This window comes from Saccostrea echinata, unplaced genomic scaffold, assembly GCF_033153115.1.
Source record: "Saccostrea echinata isolate AGI-Se365-2 ecotype Australia unplaced genomic scaffold, CSIRO_AGI_Sech_v1 ptg000054l, whole genome shotgun sequence".
Taxonomy (NCBI): domain Eukaryota; kingdom Metazoa; phylum Mollusca; class Bivalvia; order Ostreida; family Ostreidae; genus Saccostrea; species Saccostrea echinata.
The window spans coordinates 64,737,804-64,756,134 of NW_026889803.1; the positions used below are offsets into that span (position 1 = coordinate 64,737,804).

The window sequence follows — 18,331 nt, forward strand, 5'->3', positions numbered from 1 at the left end:
ACATCTAAAATAAGTAGTAACAAAGTGTTTGAATCTTCTTACCGGTAATTTAAGAACAAGCACATTCAATTCATGCTCAATTTTTGGGGGAAAGATTTTTATTCATGGCAAAATTATTGTAATTTTTATTTTTGGTTAAGGAAATACCAAAATCTAGAAAAGTGGGTTTTTATCATAGTTTCTTGATTTCGTTGAGATTAGATTTAAATTAATTTCTTACAAGATAAAATTAATGTAAATTTAATTATATTTATTTTGGGGGAATTTTAATATTTTATGTTACTTCACTGAATTTTAATATAGATATGAAATATACAAAGACATGTACTGTAGATTATTTAGTATACACATAATTTGTCCGTACTGTTTGTAATTGCAGAAATCATGCTTGTTGTTTGTAATGCCTGAAAAGGCCCTGATTTGGAAATAAAGAATCTATCTATCTATACATTTAGGGAGAGTGCAAAAATATGGGTGGCTGCAAAGAAAACTGCATAATAAATATGTGTTTAGCAACAGTACAGTGTATATCCTGTACAAACTGTTTAGAAATTTCTATAATGTTTTTGAGTATCCTATGCCCTTAATAAATATCAACATGTACCTAAAGTCAAAAATAAAATTGAAACAAAACAAGAATATTGTTACCTTTGGCTACACCTGTACACTCCCTTGATACCATCTTCACAAATACAGGAGAAATCACAACCATCATACCACTTCTGTCCCTGTGTGTATGTCTTACCCTTGTATTTACAGACATCTAAAGAAATACAAGAGGCCAAATGAGCCACAATAATCAATACTCACTAGTCACAGATTCAAAATTTTGCATGGCTCAAAATATTATTTGTCAACATTTGGTATATCATTTATTTGGTATATATATTATTTGTCAACATTTGGTATATCAACATTACTTCACATCTATGGACAACAGAAAAACATTTGAAAACTTATATTACAAATCTCACTTGAGGAATCTTTCATTCTGATATTTTATTATTTTATTTTAAAGTGCATCCTCATAAGACTTAATGCACAGTTTAAGGAATTCCTAAACATTGATTTCACTTCCAGTTTTTGGGGTAATCTCTCTAGAATTTTAACACTCCTTTGCTCATTCCTGTTCATACTGTATAATGAATATTTTCTGCCATGGGAATTTTTTGTGATTTGACCCAAATTATTAGCAAATAAATTTTTGCATTTTTAATGTCTGTGGTTGCATGTTACTGCTGAAATTTATTTACGGGACATGACTACCAGATTCAAAGGATTTGGCAGAACACTGCCACGTTTTACGTAGTATTAAAGTCATATAATAAGATGAACCACATGCAATAGTACTGATACTACATGTTAGTCCTTATAAATTTTTATTTCATAACCCCCTAAGCATATTTCTTTTTTAGAATGTAGAATAAGCGATTATGAAATGATATTAAACAAGAGGCCCAAGGGCCTTAACGGTCACCTGAGTATAAAACAACAATCCATAGAAGATCCACAGAGTATAAAATAAACTGACAGAAGGAGCTTTTGTAAATATTTGATCATCCATTGTGGTCCCACCCAATCCCTAGAGTCCAGAATCATGATTTGAACAAACTTGAATCTATACTACCTGATGTTTCCATGTAAATATAACCAATCATGGCTTTGCTGTTCCTGAGAAAAAGATTTTAAAAGATTTTTCCTATACATTTCTATGTAAAACTTTGATCGTCCATTGTGGCCCCGCCCTACCCCCAGGGGGGGTCATGATTTGAACAAACTTGAGTCTACACTACCTGAGCATGCTTCCAAATAAATATGACTCATCACAACTATGCTGTTCTTGAGAAAAAGATTTTTCCTATATATTTCTATGTAAACTTTGATCATCCATTGTGGCCCCGCCCTACCCCCGGGGGTCATGATTTGAACAAACTTGAATCTACACTACCTGAGGATTCTTCCATATAAATATGACTCATCACAACTTTGCTGTTCTTGAGAAGAAGATTTTTAAAGATTTTTCCTATATATTTCTATGTAAACTTTGATCATCCATTGTATCATATACCTGGGTGTCATGATTTGAACAAACTTGAATCTACACTACCTGAGGATGCTTCCATATAAATATGACCAATCAGGGCTTAGCTGTTCCTGAGAAGAAGATTTTTAAAGATTTTTCCTATATATCTCTATGTAAAACTTTGAGCATCCATTGTGGCCCCACCCTACCCCTGGGGGTCATGATTTTAACAAACTTAAGTCTACACAACCTGAGGATGTTTCCATATACCCGGTACGTTTCATCTTACCTGGTCCAGTGGTTCTTGAGAAGAAGATTTTTAAAAGATACCATTAATTTTTCACTAATTCTTAATTATCTCCCCTTGGAAGAAGGTGTGGCCCTTCATTTGAACAAACTTGAATCATCTTTACCCAAGGATAGTTTGTGGCAAGTTTGTGACTCAGGTGACCTAAAAATAAGGTTGACTAACATACTCCCCACTTATAAAAGACTTGCATGTATAGAACATCTGAATTAATATTTCAGGAATATTTTGAGATTGCAATTTTTGCAGATTACTGCAAAAAATGGACAACTACAGAAAATATCTCTGGTATGGTATTTGCTAGACAGTCTATTGTATATAAAAACACATATACAGTGTGTATAAAGTCATATAAATTTAACAAAATACAAACCTTTTGGTTGTGGTGCCTGGGTTGGTAGCTGGGGTCCAGGTGTGGGTCCTCCCGGTAAGCCTGGAGTGGGAGGGGAAGCTGGACTGGGGGCTAGAGTAGGGTTAGAGTCACACTGGGGCACTTTACAGCATGGATTGGAGGGATCTTTTGTCAAGATGCATCCTGCTGGCAAATTCAGGTATTTTCGGCACCTTGAAAATAAAAAGCCCTAATAAGTTTTTTTTATGCAAAAGTCTTGTCTCTAAACTCCTGCCTGGTGTCTGACAACAAACCGCAATATGTATTTTTTTTATTTTGGCAAATAATTGTTATTTGTTTAATAGAATAAAAATTACAGAGATGATCAAACAAATATTACACATCATGACAAATAGCCACATTCTATATAGTATACATCCAAGGAGTAACATTTTTGTAAAATAAAAATTAAATATCGTAACTATTAACGTGTGAGCATTGTCTTCAATGTTTATATCCTGTTAAATAATTTTGCATGAGGTACTCAATTAAATTTCAAGTGAAATTTATATGCATGTACTTCCATGAATAATTTGACCCCGCTTAAAGTACCATTGAGTCAAAGAAAATTTTTAAAGTTGTCTCTATGGACATTCATTATCTTGTGTAAATTTTCTTTCCCTCATTTCATGTTTCGTATGATAATAAAGAATATGCCTGCTTACTTTTCTGTGCATTCATATTTGCCCATGGCGGCATCAACACATTTACAATTGTAATCACAGCCATCCTCCCACGTCTGGTTCTGTATGTATCTCATGCCCTTATACTCACAAAAATCTATAAATACATCACATATTTTTAAATTCTGATGCCTTTTTACTGTATTCAATTTTTAAAAAAATGGCTATTTTATCAATGCTGTAAAAAAAATCGCTGAAAAGTAATACATGTAATATTTAACACAAATGCTACATAAATAATCTAAAAGTCAAACAAACTTATTTTATGTCATCAGACTTACTGAAGAGTTTTGGGGCCAGTGTGGGGCCACCTGGAATTGGAGCCAGGGTGGGGACATTTATGATACCACTTATGACCCCTGGGGCAGCAGTGGGGATCTTGTTGGGGTCAGTGATGTTACATTTTGGAGCCAAACAGCATGGATCATCTGGATCAGATGCAAGCTTACAACCAACTGGGATGTTATCATATTTAGGGCACCTGTCATTAAAATGATGTCAACAGTATATACCCAATCTTGTCTTCTTATATACATGTATAATGGAGGGAAATAACTAGTACATGTAAGAAGAACAAATATCAGACTCTGGTTTATATATAGTTCATTAATCATGAGAAACTTCATGTATTGTGAACACAGAAATTTATGCGTGAAGGTTACATAAGGTAAATATGCAGTAAGTTATCCCCATTTACCAATAAATTTCAATATAATTACTTATAATACAGATTATCAGAGAAAATCCTTGCACATAAATGTTTTTGTATTCCTAAGATAAACAATGCAAAACTATAAATAATTTACGGTATTTAATCAACTAAATATGGAGCAATATTTACTACTAGTAATATTATTTCGATCATAACTGTTTATTTATGACAATTATTAAACAGAAGAGGAATGAATACCTATCATTACAGATGTAGAGTCCTCGGGAGGCATCATCACACCTACATCTAAACTGACATCCATCGTCCCAAGTCTGACCTTGCACGTAAGAGGCACCCAGGTACACACAATATCCTGTAATTATTGTCTTAGATTTTAAGGTATTCATTTTCTGAATATGAAAAAAAAACTAATTAAAAATATTTTAAAACAAATTTCCTTCATGCCCACTTTAGTTTTGACATTGAATCAGAAACGTAGGTGGTGATTCTCTTTAAAGATTCATTTCTTCATTATTGCCTTTTCTTTCAATGTCCATATACATGTAAATATAATTGTTCATAGTGACAAACCTTTGCACTTTTCTTGTATACTTGAAACTTGCAAAGGCATGTCACATGCAAGGAAAGTTTGATTAAAATATTATTCCTTGTAGGTATATACAGCATGTTTTCATTATTAGGATACTGACAATGATGCACAAGACATCAAAGTCAATATCTGAGAAGCTTTTGTATATTTAGCTTACTCTGATCTGGAGCCAGTGTTGGGATACTGTCTGGCTTGCTGGTAGGTCCCGTTCCTGAGATGCTGGCTGTGGTGGCGGTGAAGTCACATCGTGGCTTTTTACAGCAAGGATTTGTAAAATCACTGACCAGCTGACAATTGGGAGGCAAGTCTGTGTATTTAGGGCACCTATTGTCAAAATTCCAGAAAAGTCAAACTCACAAAAGATATGAAATCATTTATATGAGGAGAATTTTTAGACATTCAAATTTGTGAAAGAAAATTTGAATATCAAGAATAGCATCTGGACTTTAACAGAAGAAAAGTACAGCTGAATTTTATTCCTTAAGAAAAATTACAAAAATTTGCAACATTTTCATTTACGGTATTAGTTCTATAAAAGTAACTTCAGCAGTGTTATTTTGCTGAAAAATGACCTCAGTTGTGTATTCATTCTACTGAAATGTCCTCAATCTCTTCAATAAACTGGAAGGCTGGAGTTTAGGAGATTTCCTTCTTTAATTTTTTTTCTTGACCATGAATTTTAGAAAATTTCTGTGCTGTAATGGCGGATTAAATTCCTATCAATGAATATTTTTTGACTTACTTATCTGTGCATTGATATAGACCCTGCATGGCATCCGTACACACACAGTTCAGCTCACAACCATCTTCCCATCTCTGGTCCTGGGAGTATAGTACTCCCTTATACAAACACTTTCCTATCAAATAAAAAGCTGTACATGTAGCATAAAACATTTTTAAACTTTCATTATGATAGAATGTACATTATACTTTATCAACTTCTATAAATAGAAATATATGAGGGTGTCATATACAGTTGAACTTCAGTATCTCAAACACTAGTTTCTCTAATACCATGGATAAGTTGGATGAATTGAAAGTCCCAACCACTAATTCTTTGAGTATTTAATCCTTGATATTTTGAATACTTGGATATCTCAAAAGTTTTTTCTTGGTCCCACCGAGTTCAGGATAACTAGGTTTGACTGTACATGTATCTCATACCCTTATTCAACAGTAGGCAAGACTTTAGAACACAGTTTAGATCATATTTCTACTTCCATGAATTAATGCTTACCATTATTTCCATCAACACCTGAGTAGATACCAGATGGCGCTGGTGTTGGCACCTGATTGGTTGAGGTGTTGTTTTGGGGACAAAGCGGAATCTGACAACAGGTGGGGTCATCTGGATCAGGGACAAATGTACAGGAGGGGGCAATATTGGGATAGGTAGGGCATCTGAATTGTAATTGAAATACATGTAAGTATATATTGGGGTAATATATGTCAGGCATCTGAATAGTTAACAAAACAAGAATAGCTGGGGGCAGTTTTGGAAAAAGTCACAGACCTGAACTGTGAATAAGAAACATTTAAGTACAAGGGAATGTTGGTATATGAGGAGTATTTAAAACTTTATAAAGAAAACTTTTCAAATCTTTGCTGCTTCCAACTTCCAATATACATATATCAAAACTTTACAGAAGACTTTATATTGAAAAGAGTTTTAATTTCAAGAAAAACTAATAATTCCACTGATTTTTCCATCAGAACAGGGAAACTGAAATACGCGTAATTGCCATGGACATCTGAAATCCAGGATTCTTTATAGTTATTTTGTTGTTATTTTATAGCAATTGGTTAAAAAGTATGTATTCACTATATGCATTTTTGTAAATTATCTTACTGTATTCACAAAAATTAATGATTTTCTTTTCTCACGAGGGCAAAAGCAAGTGCGTCTGCATTGCATTTACCTTTCAATGCATCTGTATTTTCCGCTCAGTGCATCTTCACAGGTGCACTTGTAGCTGCAACCATCATACCAGGACTGGCCCTGTTGGTAGTGTCTTCCATGATATTCACAATAATCTGTGTCAGAATTAATGTTATCATAATGACAAATCTCACCAGTGTTTGTCCCTTATATCTATTATATATTAACTATGATACAAATGCTGACAATTACACATTGATTACTCATTAAATAGCAGTCTTCTTTAAGACTTTAAAACTGTGCCAAATTATAATGAAAATTATCTAAACATGATATACTGATGGGGTGGTTATCCATAAAGCTTTGAGAGTTACATTTTTGGGGCAAAACTGCTAAATATTTTGTTAGATTAAGAAATAAAAGCATTTTTGAGTGAGTACCTGTTTTAGGAATGGGGGTGGTGATTTGGTCGAGCTTTGTGATGTAGTTCACTGGGAACACACACTTGGGTCGCTGGCAGCAAGGATTATCAGGATCGTTTTCCAAGAAGCAATATGGCTGTGGTAGATTATCATACCTCACACATCTAAATTGTTTAAAAAAATAATATATTTGTACAAAAGCAAGAAAACCTATAAATTCTGGTCTGGTGGGTTGTAATGCAGTTTTTGTTTTACCTCTATTTATAATTAACACATTTCAAAAGTATGTCTATTTTTACTTTTCAAAGCATCTGTATTTTCCTATTCTGGAGTCTTCACATACACAGGTGAATGCACATCCATCGTCCCATCTCTGGGACTGTGTGTAGTGTTTCCCTTTGTAAACACAGTACCCTGGACAGAAAAGAAACACAATTTATATACGTGTATATATAATAAAAATTTTGATTAACACTGTATGTGCTGTACATAAAACAAATAAAAATGTCTGATGGAATCTTAATTCATAAATACTTTATACAATGTATGAAAGCTCAAAAAGAAATGGGTTTTTTTTTCAATCACCTCAAAGAAGTCAAATAAAATAAATAAGTCACAAACTAAAGCTATCTGAACTCAGAAGTAAACATACCTATCCGGGTGTCCCCTATGTTGAATTGGGTGATGAACTTACCTATTCCTCCTGTTATATTGGACTTTGGTGTCGGTGGTACAGGTGTGAAACCCGTCTGGAACAATGCCACTGTGGCTGTGTACTGTGTGTTGTTTAACAGGTCCGAGTTTGTCGGGGGTTCCACTACACCTTTACCTGTCACAGCTGGGGCAAAGGCTGGAATCGGTACGTAAGTCTGGCCAGTGATGGGATCATACCGACAGACAGGCTTACGACAACAGGGGTCATTAGGGTCAGCCTCCATGTGGCAAGAATTGGGAATCTGGGCATAAGTTGGACACCTGTTAAAAGAACACAGCTTACTTATTTTTAAATTGTAAATCTAATAATATATATATAATTAATTTTTATTCAATATACATGTAATAAGTTATAATAAGATACACTTTAAAATAGCCTTATACATGTATGTCAATAAATATCACGTGCAAACATTTACATCCTACAAACATTTACTACTTTAAAACACAAAAAATTTGCAGTACAGATGTAGAAGTCTAACTTACTTTTGTCTACATGTGTAGGCTCCTGTTTTTTCATCAGTACAGAGACACGAGAACTGACATCCATCCTCCCAAGTCTGATCCTTGACATAAAGTGTTCCTTTGTACAAACAGCCATCTGTAATGTAATCACAATGCATGTATATTTTAAATCTATAACTAGTTCATAATCTGACAGAAACTTGCATGGGCTGTCATGCTTTTCTGCAATTTTATTTCAGTTCCCTATCTTCTTTCCTCAACTTCTGCACACTGCTTTTCTAGGACTGGTTTTAGCTTCAATCTATGTGTTATCTCCTCTTTTCCAAGATTTTTCAATGGTTATGGATAGCCCTTAGCAGGTTGCCAATATTTACCTCTATTTCCTTGAAGAGTTCTAGTCACTAGTAGTGAGTATGAACTCACTGGGTGTGATAAAAATTGAATAAATTTTTCAATTCACCCTAGTCGGTGATAGGTTTCAGAGGTCATGAAAATTATTCATACTGAAACAAATCATAGTACCGGTAATCAATCTATAATATATGATGGGAAGAGATGGATACATGTATAGAGAAGTAAATTTTTAAATAATAGCAATGTTTTTTACTGATACAGCAAAAGAATGCAAAGCCACAACTACAAATGATGCAAAAAGAGTTGCTGTTGTAAGATTTTTACTTGGTTAACAGAAGAATTACAAGGTAAAATAAGTCGCAGAAAAGCAGAAAATATAATTGCTGAATAGCAGTATGATTTGTCGCAGAAAAGCAGGATTTTTTCATTGAAAAGCAGTTTCAAATTGCTGAAAAGTGGAACAGCCCTTGCATGTGATGAAATGTTGTTTTGAAGAACACTGTATGTGGAATTTTTAGTGAGTCGCAAATTTAGCGATTTTTGTCCTTAAAAATCAGTATTTAATTTCAGTGAAAAGTAATTTTAGCGATTTTATGGTGCAAAGAAAGATATGGTAATTCTCTAATGCAGAATAAATTGTTAGCGATATTTAATTTTAGCAATCTCGATACCCTCGCTAAAAAATGCCAAAATTGAATCCTCACTAAAATTTCTGCTTATACAGTGTTACCAGTATTTCATTATCTAATTTCTGATCAAGATGACACTATCTCTTATGAGACTTAAGCTTTACTGGTTTTAACTTCAAAATATTGTTAAAAAATTGCACTCAAATGTCATATTATTTTTCTACTGGGTTACATATTTTCTCTGAAAAATGACACGAACCCCGCTTTACTTCAAACACACAAAATAGATGCCAAAATAATTTTAAAGTAATTTAAAATTCTTCAATTTATCAGCCCTCCCACCCCATTTTTTCATCAAAATGGAAATTGATACACAGAACAAATGAATGTTAATGAGGTGTACATTTGTAGTACATATAGTCAAAACAAATGAAAAATATAAGAGGAGTAACATAAAGAATTCTTCATCAGATATTTTTTTTAATAATTTTTTCTGGTGTGTAATCCCTCCTTATAACATCTTGACTTGACTCACATATGCAGAAAGGTCAAAGGTCAAGGCAAACATCTTTTTTGAAAGTGGAATTGAGGGTATCATCCAGAAGTACAAAAGTGTGTATAATGTTATCAAATGTTGCTAAGAATAGCCCATCCTTTTTTTAAATGTCAAGACCCAAGGTCAAGGCTTAAGTCAACAATTATAATGGCATTTAAAACATCTTTGTACAGTTTGAAGATTTCACTAAGAATAAGTCAAAAACATCAGAGTTAATGGAAAAGTTGAATAAAATTGTTGATGCAGAAGAAAACACTATCAATCCAGGGTTGTCAATCTCTCTGATTTGGGTCCGATAAACGGACCCTTCCCAATTGGGAAAACCCCCCAAAATTCCCAATTAACTTATCTAGAAATTCCCAATATCACAAACTGTAAATTGTGTGTATATACAAAATTAAATCCTGTTAGTTTAAAACTTGTGGAACTTAACTCTGTTGTTTTCATCTTTACCTTAGAACAATCAATTCATGTTTTAATAGTTTTTTAAAATCATTGTATAAAAGTAAAATTTTCCAATTTGACCCAAAACATCGATAATTTTCCCATATCTGGTGGGACCTGGACCCTGTACTAAAAAGGCGGTGACAGCCCTGCAATCCATATACTGAATTTTGTTCCATTATCCAGCCAAAATATTGTTATATGTAACTGGCAGAGAGATGGGACACTTCACCAATCTTTCCTGGCCTTTATAGTTAATACAACTAAAAGTTGGAAATTTTCAGCTGTGATCAAATGAATCATAAGAAATCACTCATCAATAAAAACACGCACTGTATATGTAATTCAACTATTGGAATTGATAACATACTCAGAGTTGGGGCTTTATTTCCAGTGCCTCCAGAGCCTGGGGCAGGGGTCCCTCCTGAGGGCATGGTGGGAGTGACAAACTGGCTTCCTCCATTAGGATTTTTGATATAAATTCCACCTCCATTGGCTAGAGAGTTAAGGTTTGTTGTAGAGCTCACAAATGTTCCACTGTCACACTCCACTACTTTACAACACTCAGCTGCCTTTTTCCTGAGGTAACACCCTGGTGGTAAATTGTTGTATGTTGGGCAGCTGGAATAAAAAATGTTAATAGATGAAGAAGATTCTGGTTCTAAGAGCTCTGAGAGAGTATTCATACTGAATACTTTAAATCACTTTTTACTTGTGAGATCATAACTGAGACCATCTTCCCTTGAAAATTTCATTCTTGCATACTATTAAAGATTATATGCAACAAGAACCAATAGAAAATTTATTTAAAAAAAATTTGTCTCCCTTATAAACACCAAATACCTATGAGTTTCTTACAAAAATAAGGTGTTTCACAAAAATTTGGTGATATACAGTATTCTTTAAAGAAAGTGGAGACTACTCCTACATGATAAAATTTCTCTAACATTTACTTTTATAAAATCATAAAATTAATATTGGATCATATTTTCTTGTTGCTCTATAGACTTACTTGCTGACACATCTATAATATCCATATAAAGCATTTTCGCATGTACATTTAGAGTCACAGCCCACATTCCAGACAGCACCTTGTTTGTAAGTTGTTCCTTCGTACACACATACATCTACAATGAGATGAAAATATTTAAATTGGTTACCTTTTTAACCTGCATTTAGTTGGGTAACACTCAAGCTCCTTGTGATACACAAAAAGATATACAATAAAGTAGATGTAAATCTAAAAATCAAAAAAGGAAGCATGGTAAAAAATATGTTAAGATGAATCTTTTAAAAGTAGGTCCAACTTAAAACAACCTACCATTAGGGCCACCAGTTGGTGACGTGTTTGCTGCAAAATAAATCACAAAATATTATAAAGTAAAATTTAAAAGTTTTTAATCTTTAATTCAAAGGTCAATTTTTTATCAGTCATTGGAACAAAGTGTGAAGTTAGCATTGGCATTGTCAATAAGAGTAATATGATGGTCTTCACAGTTTAGGTAAGACTACAATACATACAGCAGAATCCGCAGTATTTGGCACAATTGTCTCCTGCCCAGTCCTTGTAATCAACACACACTTGTTTCCCATAATTCTCACACACATTCAGACGATCAATGCAGGGTTTGGGTGTGGATGGGGCAGCACCTAAAAATCAGACACAGACAAACTGAAATCTCAGATCATTGTGTCAATATCAGTAGTAAAGTATTACATTCAGTCAAGTCAGTATACCTCTTCCATGCAAAATATTGTTTCAGGATAATCATTATGATTTTACTTATTCTACAAATACCATGAAATGTTTTATGCCCCCTTTTGAGTCTAATTATTGAGAATATCTGGATTTTGCTTCCTTATATGAATATATAAACCATCAGAATTACAATATTATCCTAGTTGGTAGTGTAAACCTTTTCTATCATTCCTTCACTTACCTACTCCTTTCCCGCTGGTGGAGCCAGTTCCTGAGAAGGAGCCATGTTGCTGACTGAATTCACACACTGGTTTCTCACAGCATTCTCCAGGTTCCTTTTTCAGTGTACAGTATGATGGAACAGAAGTGAAGGTGGGACAACTAAATAAAAGTTAAATTAGGAGTAACATGCATCATGTGTGTACTACATCAGAGATATTTTTATTCTTTATTGTTACAGATGTTACTGCGGACATCAAATTTATTCTTTTTTTCCTTTTTATTTTCTTCATTTGATTTTTCAATTTCTTTCGTGAAAGAACATGTCTTACATTGTTTCACATCTGTACAGGCCTTGAGTGGAGTTAGTGCATGTGCACTGCTTATCACAGTTATCTCTCCAAGTTTGTCCCTGGAAGTACTGTTTGTTTTTGTAGACACAGACATCTGAAACAGAAAACAATGTAATCAAATCTCTGCCAACCTCAAATATGTAAAAAAAAAAAAAAAAAAAAAATTTAAACAAGCAAACGAGTTTATCAATATTACTTGCAAATTTAAACCAGAATTTTTTTTTTACTTATTCCACTAGGAGTTGTTCCCTTTCCACTGCTTTCTGTTGTAACAATCTTCTGATGAAAGTTGCACACAGGCTTTAAACAGCACTCTCCCGACTGTCTGACCAATGTACAGTCTGCAGGCAGATTGTAGTATACCGGGCACCTGCAGCATTGAAATTCTTTGTTAACAATCCAAACAAATAATACTGGTAGAAACAGAAAGCTCTGCCAAGTAATTGACACCAGATAAGTATTATCTCTGGTTAATATTGTCCACATCTGGATCCAATAAAAGGACCCAGCCCGACTGAAATAGTCCAACATCATTAATACCATAACTTTGTTCACGCCCTTCCCTATGTCTCTGCCAAATTTCATTATTTAAACCCTTTCTGATTCTTGTAAATACTCCCTTTACTTGAATCATGACAAGGTATATATTTCACACTAGATCAGCCAGGGCAAAATAGCCAAAATGCATTGGCAACATGTTGCTCTGCTGACTGTGTTGCAGAGCGCAACTATCTTCATGGTATATTTAGGTTGACTGACTATAGAAAGTTTTTGTATGATATATTTTCCCTCCAAGAAATTCCCACTGGCCACCATCTCAGATGTCAAACTGGTGAATTTTCAACTTTGAGCAATATCACTTTTAAACGAGAATGGCATAAATATACGATTAAATATCTCGACAATATGAAAGTTATTTGATCTAAATGTTAGGAAAAAGGTGCGAAAATGCGTTAGGAAAAAGGTGAGAAAATGCGAATTCTGCTTTATTTGAATTGATCTTCCTGAAATTTAATGATATTATAGATTATTGGTACAAAATATATTGTATGAAGCAACAGCATGACTTTCTCTTTTGATTAGACAAAATAGTTTGTCTCTAAGGGTGTATCATATGCGCAATTGCCAAAATAAAAAAAAAAGCCAGATACAGTGGGATACACAACATACTGAGAAGCGACTTTATACATCAAAGTTGGAAAGGTTTGTAATGATTAAATTGATGTTCATTTACAATGTAACTTTGCATTCTTCAAAATCATGCATCTATATTGCAACTCACTACATGGGACATATTCTAACTATGGTCACATTGGTGAGGGTTTGTCCCAAGACAGATAAGGAGATTATTCTAACTAGATTCACAATGTAAATATTACATGCACCTGCTACTGCAGCAAGTCTGAAACAGTTTCAAACTGAGTTTGTTGAAAACGCTATAAAACTTTCCTCCATTTTATCTTCACATAGTACCCACTTTCAAAAAATTAGCTTGAAATTGAATGAGAATGCATGCTTTACCTGTTAAAACATCTGTATTTCCCTGTGTGCCCATCTTCGCACACACATTCGTAGTCACAACCGTCTCTCCAGTTCTGTCCAGTCTGGTACGTTTTACCTTTGTACGAACAGCTGCCATCTATTAAATATAGGGAAAATAAGTAGAGAAACACTTTGAATTAAATACTCAAAATAAAGAAACACACAATTTTATTAAAATTTAATTTGCATTGTTTACATAGTTTTAGACTTGAAAGATGGCGCGAATCATAAACTTCCGGTTGACTATAACATTCAGAACCAAATACTTAAACTTACAAAATCCGTTTGAGGTCGTACTTGGACCTGAAAAACAATATCGGAAATATTGATTGAAAGTTAGTGATGTGAGGACAGTGTAATCATGAAAATAATAAAAATATAAATACACCGATAACTTCTTACCGCAAAATCCGCAAAATTGTTTACAGTTATCACGTGCCCAATCGGCATACGTCGTGCAAACACTTTGTCCATAGGCCGCGCAATTTTGTAATTTGTCACTGCATGTCACACGCTGGGCTGTAAATTAACGATGATTATTGACACAAGAATCAACGCCAGATAGATGTTCAGCGTCAACAAGATCGGCTCACAAACCATACTCACGTTGACAGACTCCACAGAAAAGAGCACAGTTATCCCTCGCCCATGGCTTATAGTTTGTGCACACTTGTTGTCCGTACTGTCTACAGTTGTTAACCTTGTCTTTACAAGTGTCGGGAGAAGGGGTTGCACCTGGTACCGAGGTTGTCATTGGAGGAATTGTAGCGTGTACTAAAACAATTGATTAGAATACCTGACTTAAAATTGTACAATAATTGTCATTTTAAAAGTTTACAAGAATTCAAATCAAGATCGCGGACCCGAATTTTAATCTATGATATCTTCATTATTCATTTCACGAATTGACCATCCATTACGTCCAGGAGTTGATGTTTATGCATGTATTGTTTATATTCACTATTAGACGATTCGAACACGTTCATTTTTTTTTTTATCAAAACACAACACACAACATACTTTGACAAGCCTTCTGCAAGACTTGGTCAATGATTGTGTCGATGTTGTTCACGTCGTTAACAGTGATGACCTTGTCTGAGGACCCTGCAATATGGTTAAGTTGGTAGGTTTGTAAGTTAGGACCAGCGCCTACTGCAATTAGGCCTATGTTTTGTTGCCTGGCTCTATCAGCAGCACTTGTTGTGTCGGCATCACTGTTAGAGTTACCATCCGTTAAGACGATAGCAATGCGCGGGACGTTGCCTCGAGCACCACTGTTCTGACCAAACATCTTATCTGTCATGTACTGGAGGGCTCCACCGGCGTCACTGCCACCACCCATATAATTCATGTTCTCCACTGCTTTAAGGGCATCTCCCCTGTTGTTGTACATAGTTAAAGGGAATGTTATAGAGGGATAGCTTCCATATTGCATAAGACCAACATGAACCTTATCTGCGCCTACATCCAGCCGTGATATTGCGCCTTTCAAGAATGTTTCAAGCTTCTGGAAATTAGTAGCACCGATGCTAGCGGATGAATCAACTAAGAAGGCAAGATCAGCCTTTTTCAAACAACCTTAAAAAAGAAACAGATACAAAACAGGTCACTCTAAGGAAAGTCTGCATATCAAGATATACGAAACATTTACTTTGAAGTTTAACAATAAATAAGATTTTACAAAGCTGCATAATTTTGTCTTACTGTTTGGTGGAGGGAGCTGGTTTGTGTTTGGTGGTAGCTCTACAAAGTAGAGTTTTAAAGATTAATTCACAATCTCAAACAAAATGTATCAAAATAAAATAGATCTTAAATTATTATGAACATTTACCGTTACAGATTTTGGTTGACAGAGCACTTGAAAGTGTATTCAAAGACCCATAACTGTCAGCCTTCAGAACGTATCTGGAATCTGGGTCACTGGAGACTGAGGTCAGTTCCTGCATATTCACGCCTGACCCCACTCCCACCCCATACAGAATCACATTGTTGTCTTTGGCGGTCTGTGCCTGTACTTTTGTGATATCGGGTGTAGTTGACCCTCCATCGGTGACAAGCACTGCAACGTGTGGAACACCGCCCCTGGCGCCGTGGATGGGGTTGAACGTCGTCTGCTTGACGTATCGTATTGCGTCAGCAGTATGTGTTCTCCCTCCTCGAAACTGTATTCCAGAAATGGCATTGATAATGTCCGATTTCGTGGAATATTGATTTAGGAAGAACTGATTGTAGACGCCATTGCTAAACGTCACTACACTCACTTGAGTCTTGTCTGGTGCTATTTGTAAATTGTTCACTGTGCTTTTAATAAATTCTAATTGTTTCTTAAAGTTATCTGGTCCTACTGTATCAGAAGAGTCTAACAAAAACGTTACGTCTGCCTGTGTGTCACATCCTAGAAAAACATAAGCATGTTGCATTACATAAATAATGAACTATAAATATATACATCAATATTTTGCGAGAATAACCACTAGCGAAGTAATATTACTGTTTTTTATTTCTATGTAAATATTCTTGAACAACAGTCCACTCGCAAATCATGTTTTTGCGATGTCTACGAGTAGTGATGTACCGATTAATCGATTAAATCGATTATCTAATCAAAATGACCTCCGATTAAAGATAATCGATTATACTTTGATAATCGATTGATCAAAATTAGTTGAAAGGAAATTATTCCTTTGATTTTTGATTCATTCTACTATGAATTTAACTAAATCCGAAATAATAATTTAATAAATGAATCCAATGATACAAAATATATCAAAAATGTATATCCTAGAAATCACTCCAGAATTTTTTACCAATTTATTCTTCATTCAAAAATGAACAAATTTAATACTTGAAATCAGTCGATTATTAATTGATCATAGTACATCCGATTATTCCGATAATCGATTATAAAAAAAATTCCGATTTCCCATCACTATCTACGAGTCATCTTGCTAAATATTGTATATTTACCAGGTATGTGTATTCTTGTAAAATAAGGTATCTATGTACAGTAGTTTGTGACTGTCATTATAGCTGTTTGATTGAAAGACGTGCCTGATATCTAACTTATTTTTCCTTTTCGATAAAATCCGCAACTTGGAGATCTAACGATCCATACATTTACAGAGAATCCTCGATAATCCGGGCGCTTTATTTACAACGAAGCCTCAGTAACCCGGGTGCTTTATGTACAGTGAAAGCCTTGACGTTTCACCTTCCAGACGAGATTCCCGAGGAGCAAATCTTACACTTATATCTACCATCTATAAACTTTAGTTTCAGTAACCTGGTCGCTTTATTTTTCAGGTACACAAGTACCAACATTGACAAGGTTCGACTGTATATACATATACATGTATTATATATACATGTCTGCGATTGACCTGTACACAATACTCAAAAATTGTTAAATTTGTTGTTTAAAACTGCTTTAAGATAGCAGATAGTAGACTAGAAGGATTTTGTAGTATATTCCATCAGCTTCTGAACTGCATTCTGAATTCATATCTGTTTAACTGATAGTTGTGCAACCTTTGCACGTTTTCGAAAATCGATAAATATTTCCTTCTCATCAATGATTAAAACAGAGGGACATGTCATATCTCCTAACCTGGGTTTCTATTCTGTCACTCCCTTCTTCTATTCAACAGATGAATAGGTTCCCAATGTCAATGATAAGGTCGAAAAGTTTAGGGATATTCTATTCTTATTTCACAACAGTTATTAATAGGAGCATTCCTCTACTTTCTTTTTTAAAGCTGTTCTAGGAAATGCAAACTGTCAAAGAAAAGAGTACCAATAATACTCTAGCACATTTTTTTTTACCATTCTTTTAGTGTTTTTTATGTGGAGCAACTACCAATTCGATGACACATGTTTACAAGTACATGTATTGTATTCACGATTCTCAAATGATTTTTAATTAGCTGGAAAGCCCCATACCATGAGTAATCATATAAATTTTGCATTTTAATTCCATTCAGTAAATTCAAAATGTATGTACAGGATGATACATTTATAACGGGAGTACATGATGGGATTGACTACTAAATATACCGGTAATCGTTTGATGTACTAAATTGTCTATAAGTACATGTATTGTATAAGGCCTTTCATGATTCACAGTGTGTCAATAGGAATGAAGTAGAAAGGGATTTCGTGGAAACTGATATTCCGTCTTATTATTATTATTATTATTGAATGTCAACAAATATGCATGCACTCGTAGCAACGCACTGCTAGGTTGTAAACACAGTTCTAGCTGAATTAAAGGAAAAAGCACTTGGCGTATTTTCAGACCAGTTCTTTATCTATCTGCGAAATCTTAAGATTTGTTTTTTTATTAACAGTAGTAAGTAAACTGTCATGATCTATCTTTTTAATTTCTTTGGT

At 34.4% G+C, this 18,331-nt stretch overlaps 1 protein-coding gene across 1 annotated transcript; it reads right to left on the reverse strand.

Annotated features, from left to right (window-relative positions):
• Positions 1-3,662: 3,662 nt before the first annotated feature.
• Positions 3,663-17,202, reverse strand: LOC133205097 (uncharacterized). The gene is made up of 24 exons (XM_061340839.1): positions 17,154-17,202; positions 15,774-16,337; positions 15,647-15,685; positions 14,963-15,520; positions 14,549-14,716; positions 14,345-14,461; positions 13,922-14,039; positions 12,628-12,770; positions 12,380-12,494; positions 12,070-12,209; positions 11,651-11,779; positions 11,451-11,480; positions 11,142-11,256; positions 10,500-10,750; positions 8,168-8,282; positions 7,662-7,942; positions 7,267-7,381; positions 6,986-7,131; positions 6,586-6,700; positions 5,904-6,067; positions 5,409-5,523; positions 4,824-4,990; positions 4,315-4,429; positions 3,663-3,885 (listed from the first exon to the last, which is right to left on the reverse strand). The coding sequence occupies exons 1-24, from the start codon at positions 17,200-17,202 to the stop codon at positions 3,663-3,665; spliced, it is 4,092 nt and encodes a 1,363-aa protein (XP_061196823.1).
• Between the last annotated feature and the right edge of the window lie 1,129 nt (positions 17,203-18,331).

Bases quoted from the DNA above. Each gene is read 5' to 3' on its own strand.
- LOC133205097 (XM_061340839.1), bottom strand. From the start codon at position 17,202: ATGGTAGATATAAGTGTAAGATTTGCTCCTCGGGAATCTCGTCTGGAA. The intron at 8,283-10,499 runs GTATGTTATCAA...ATTACATTACAG, and splicing joins AAATAAAGCCCCAACTCTGA to ATGGCTGTTTGTACAAAGGA. The intron at 6,701-6,985 runs GTACTCACTCAA...ATTCTGACACAG, and splicing joins CACCCCCATTCCTAAAACAG to ATTATTGTGAATATCATGGA.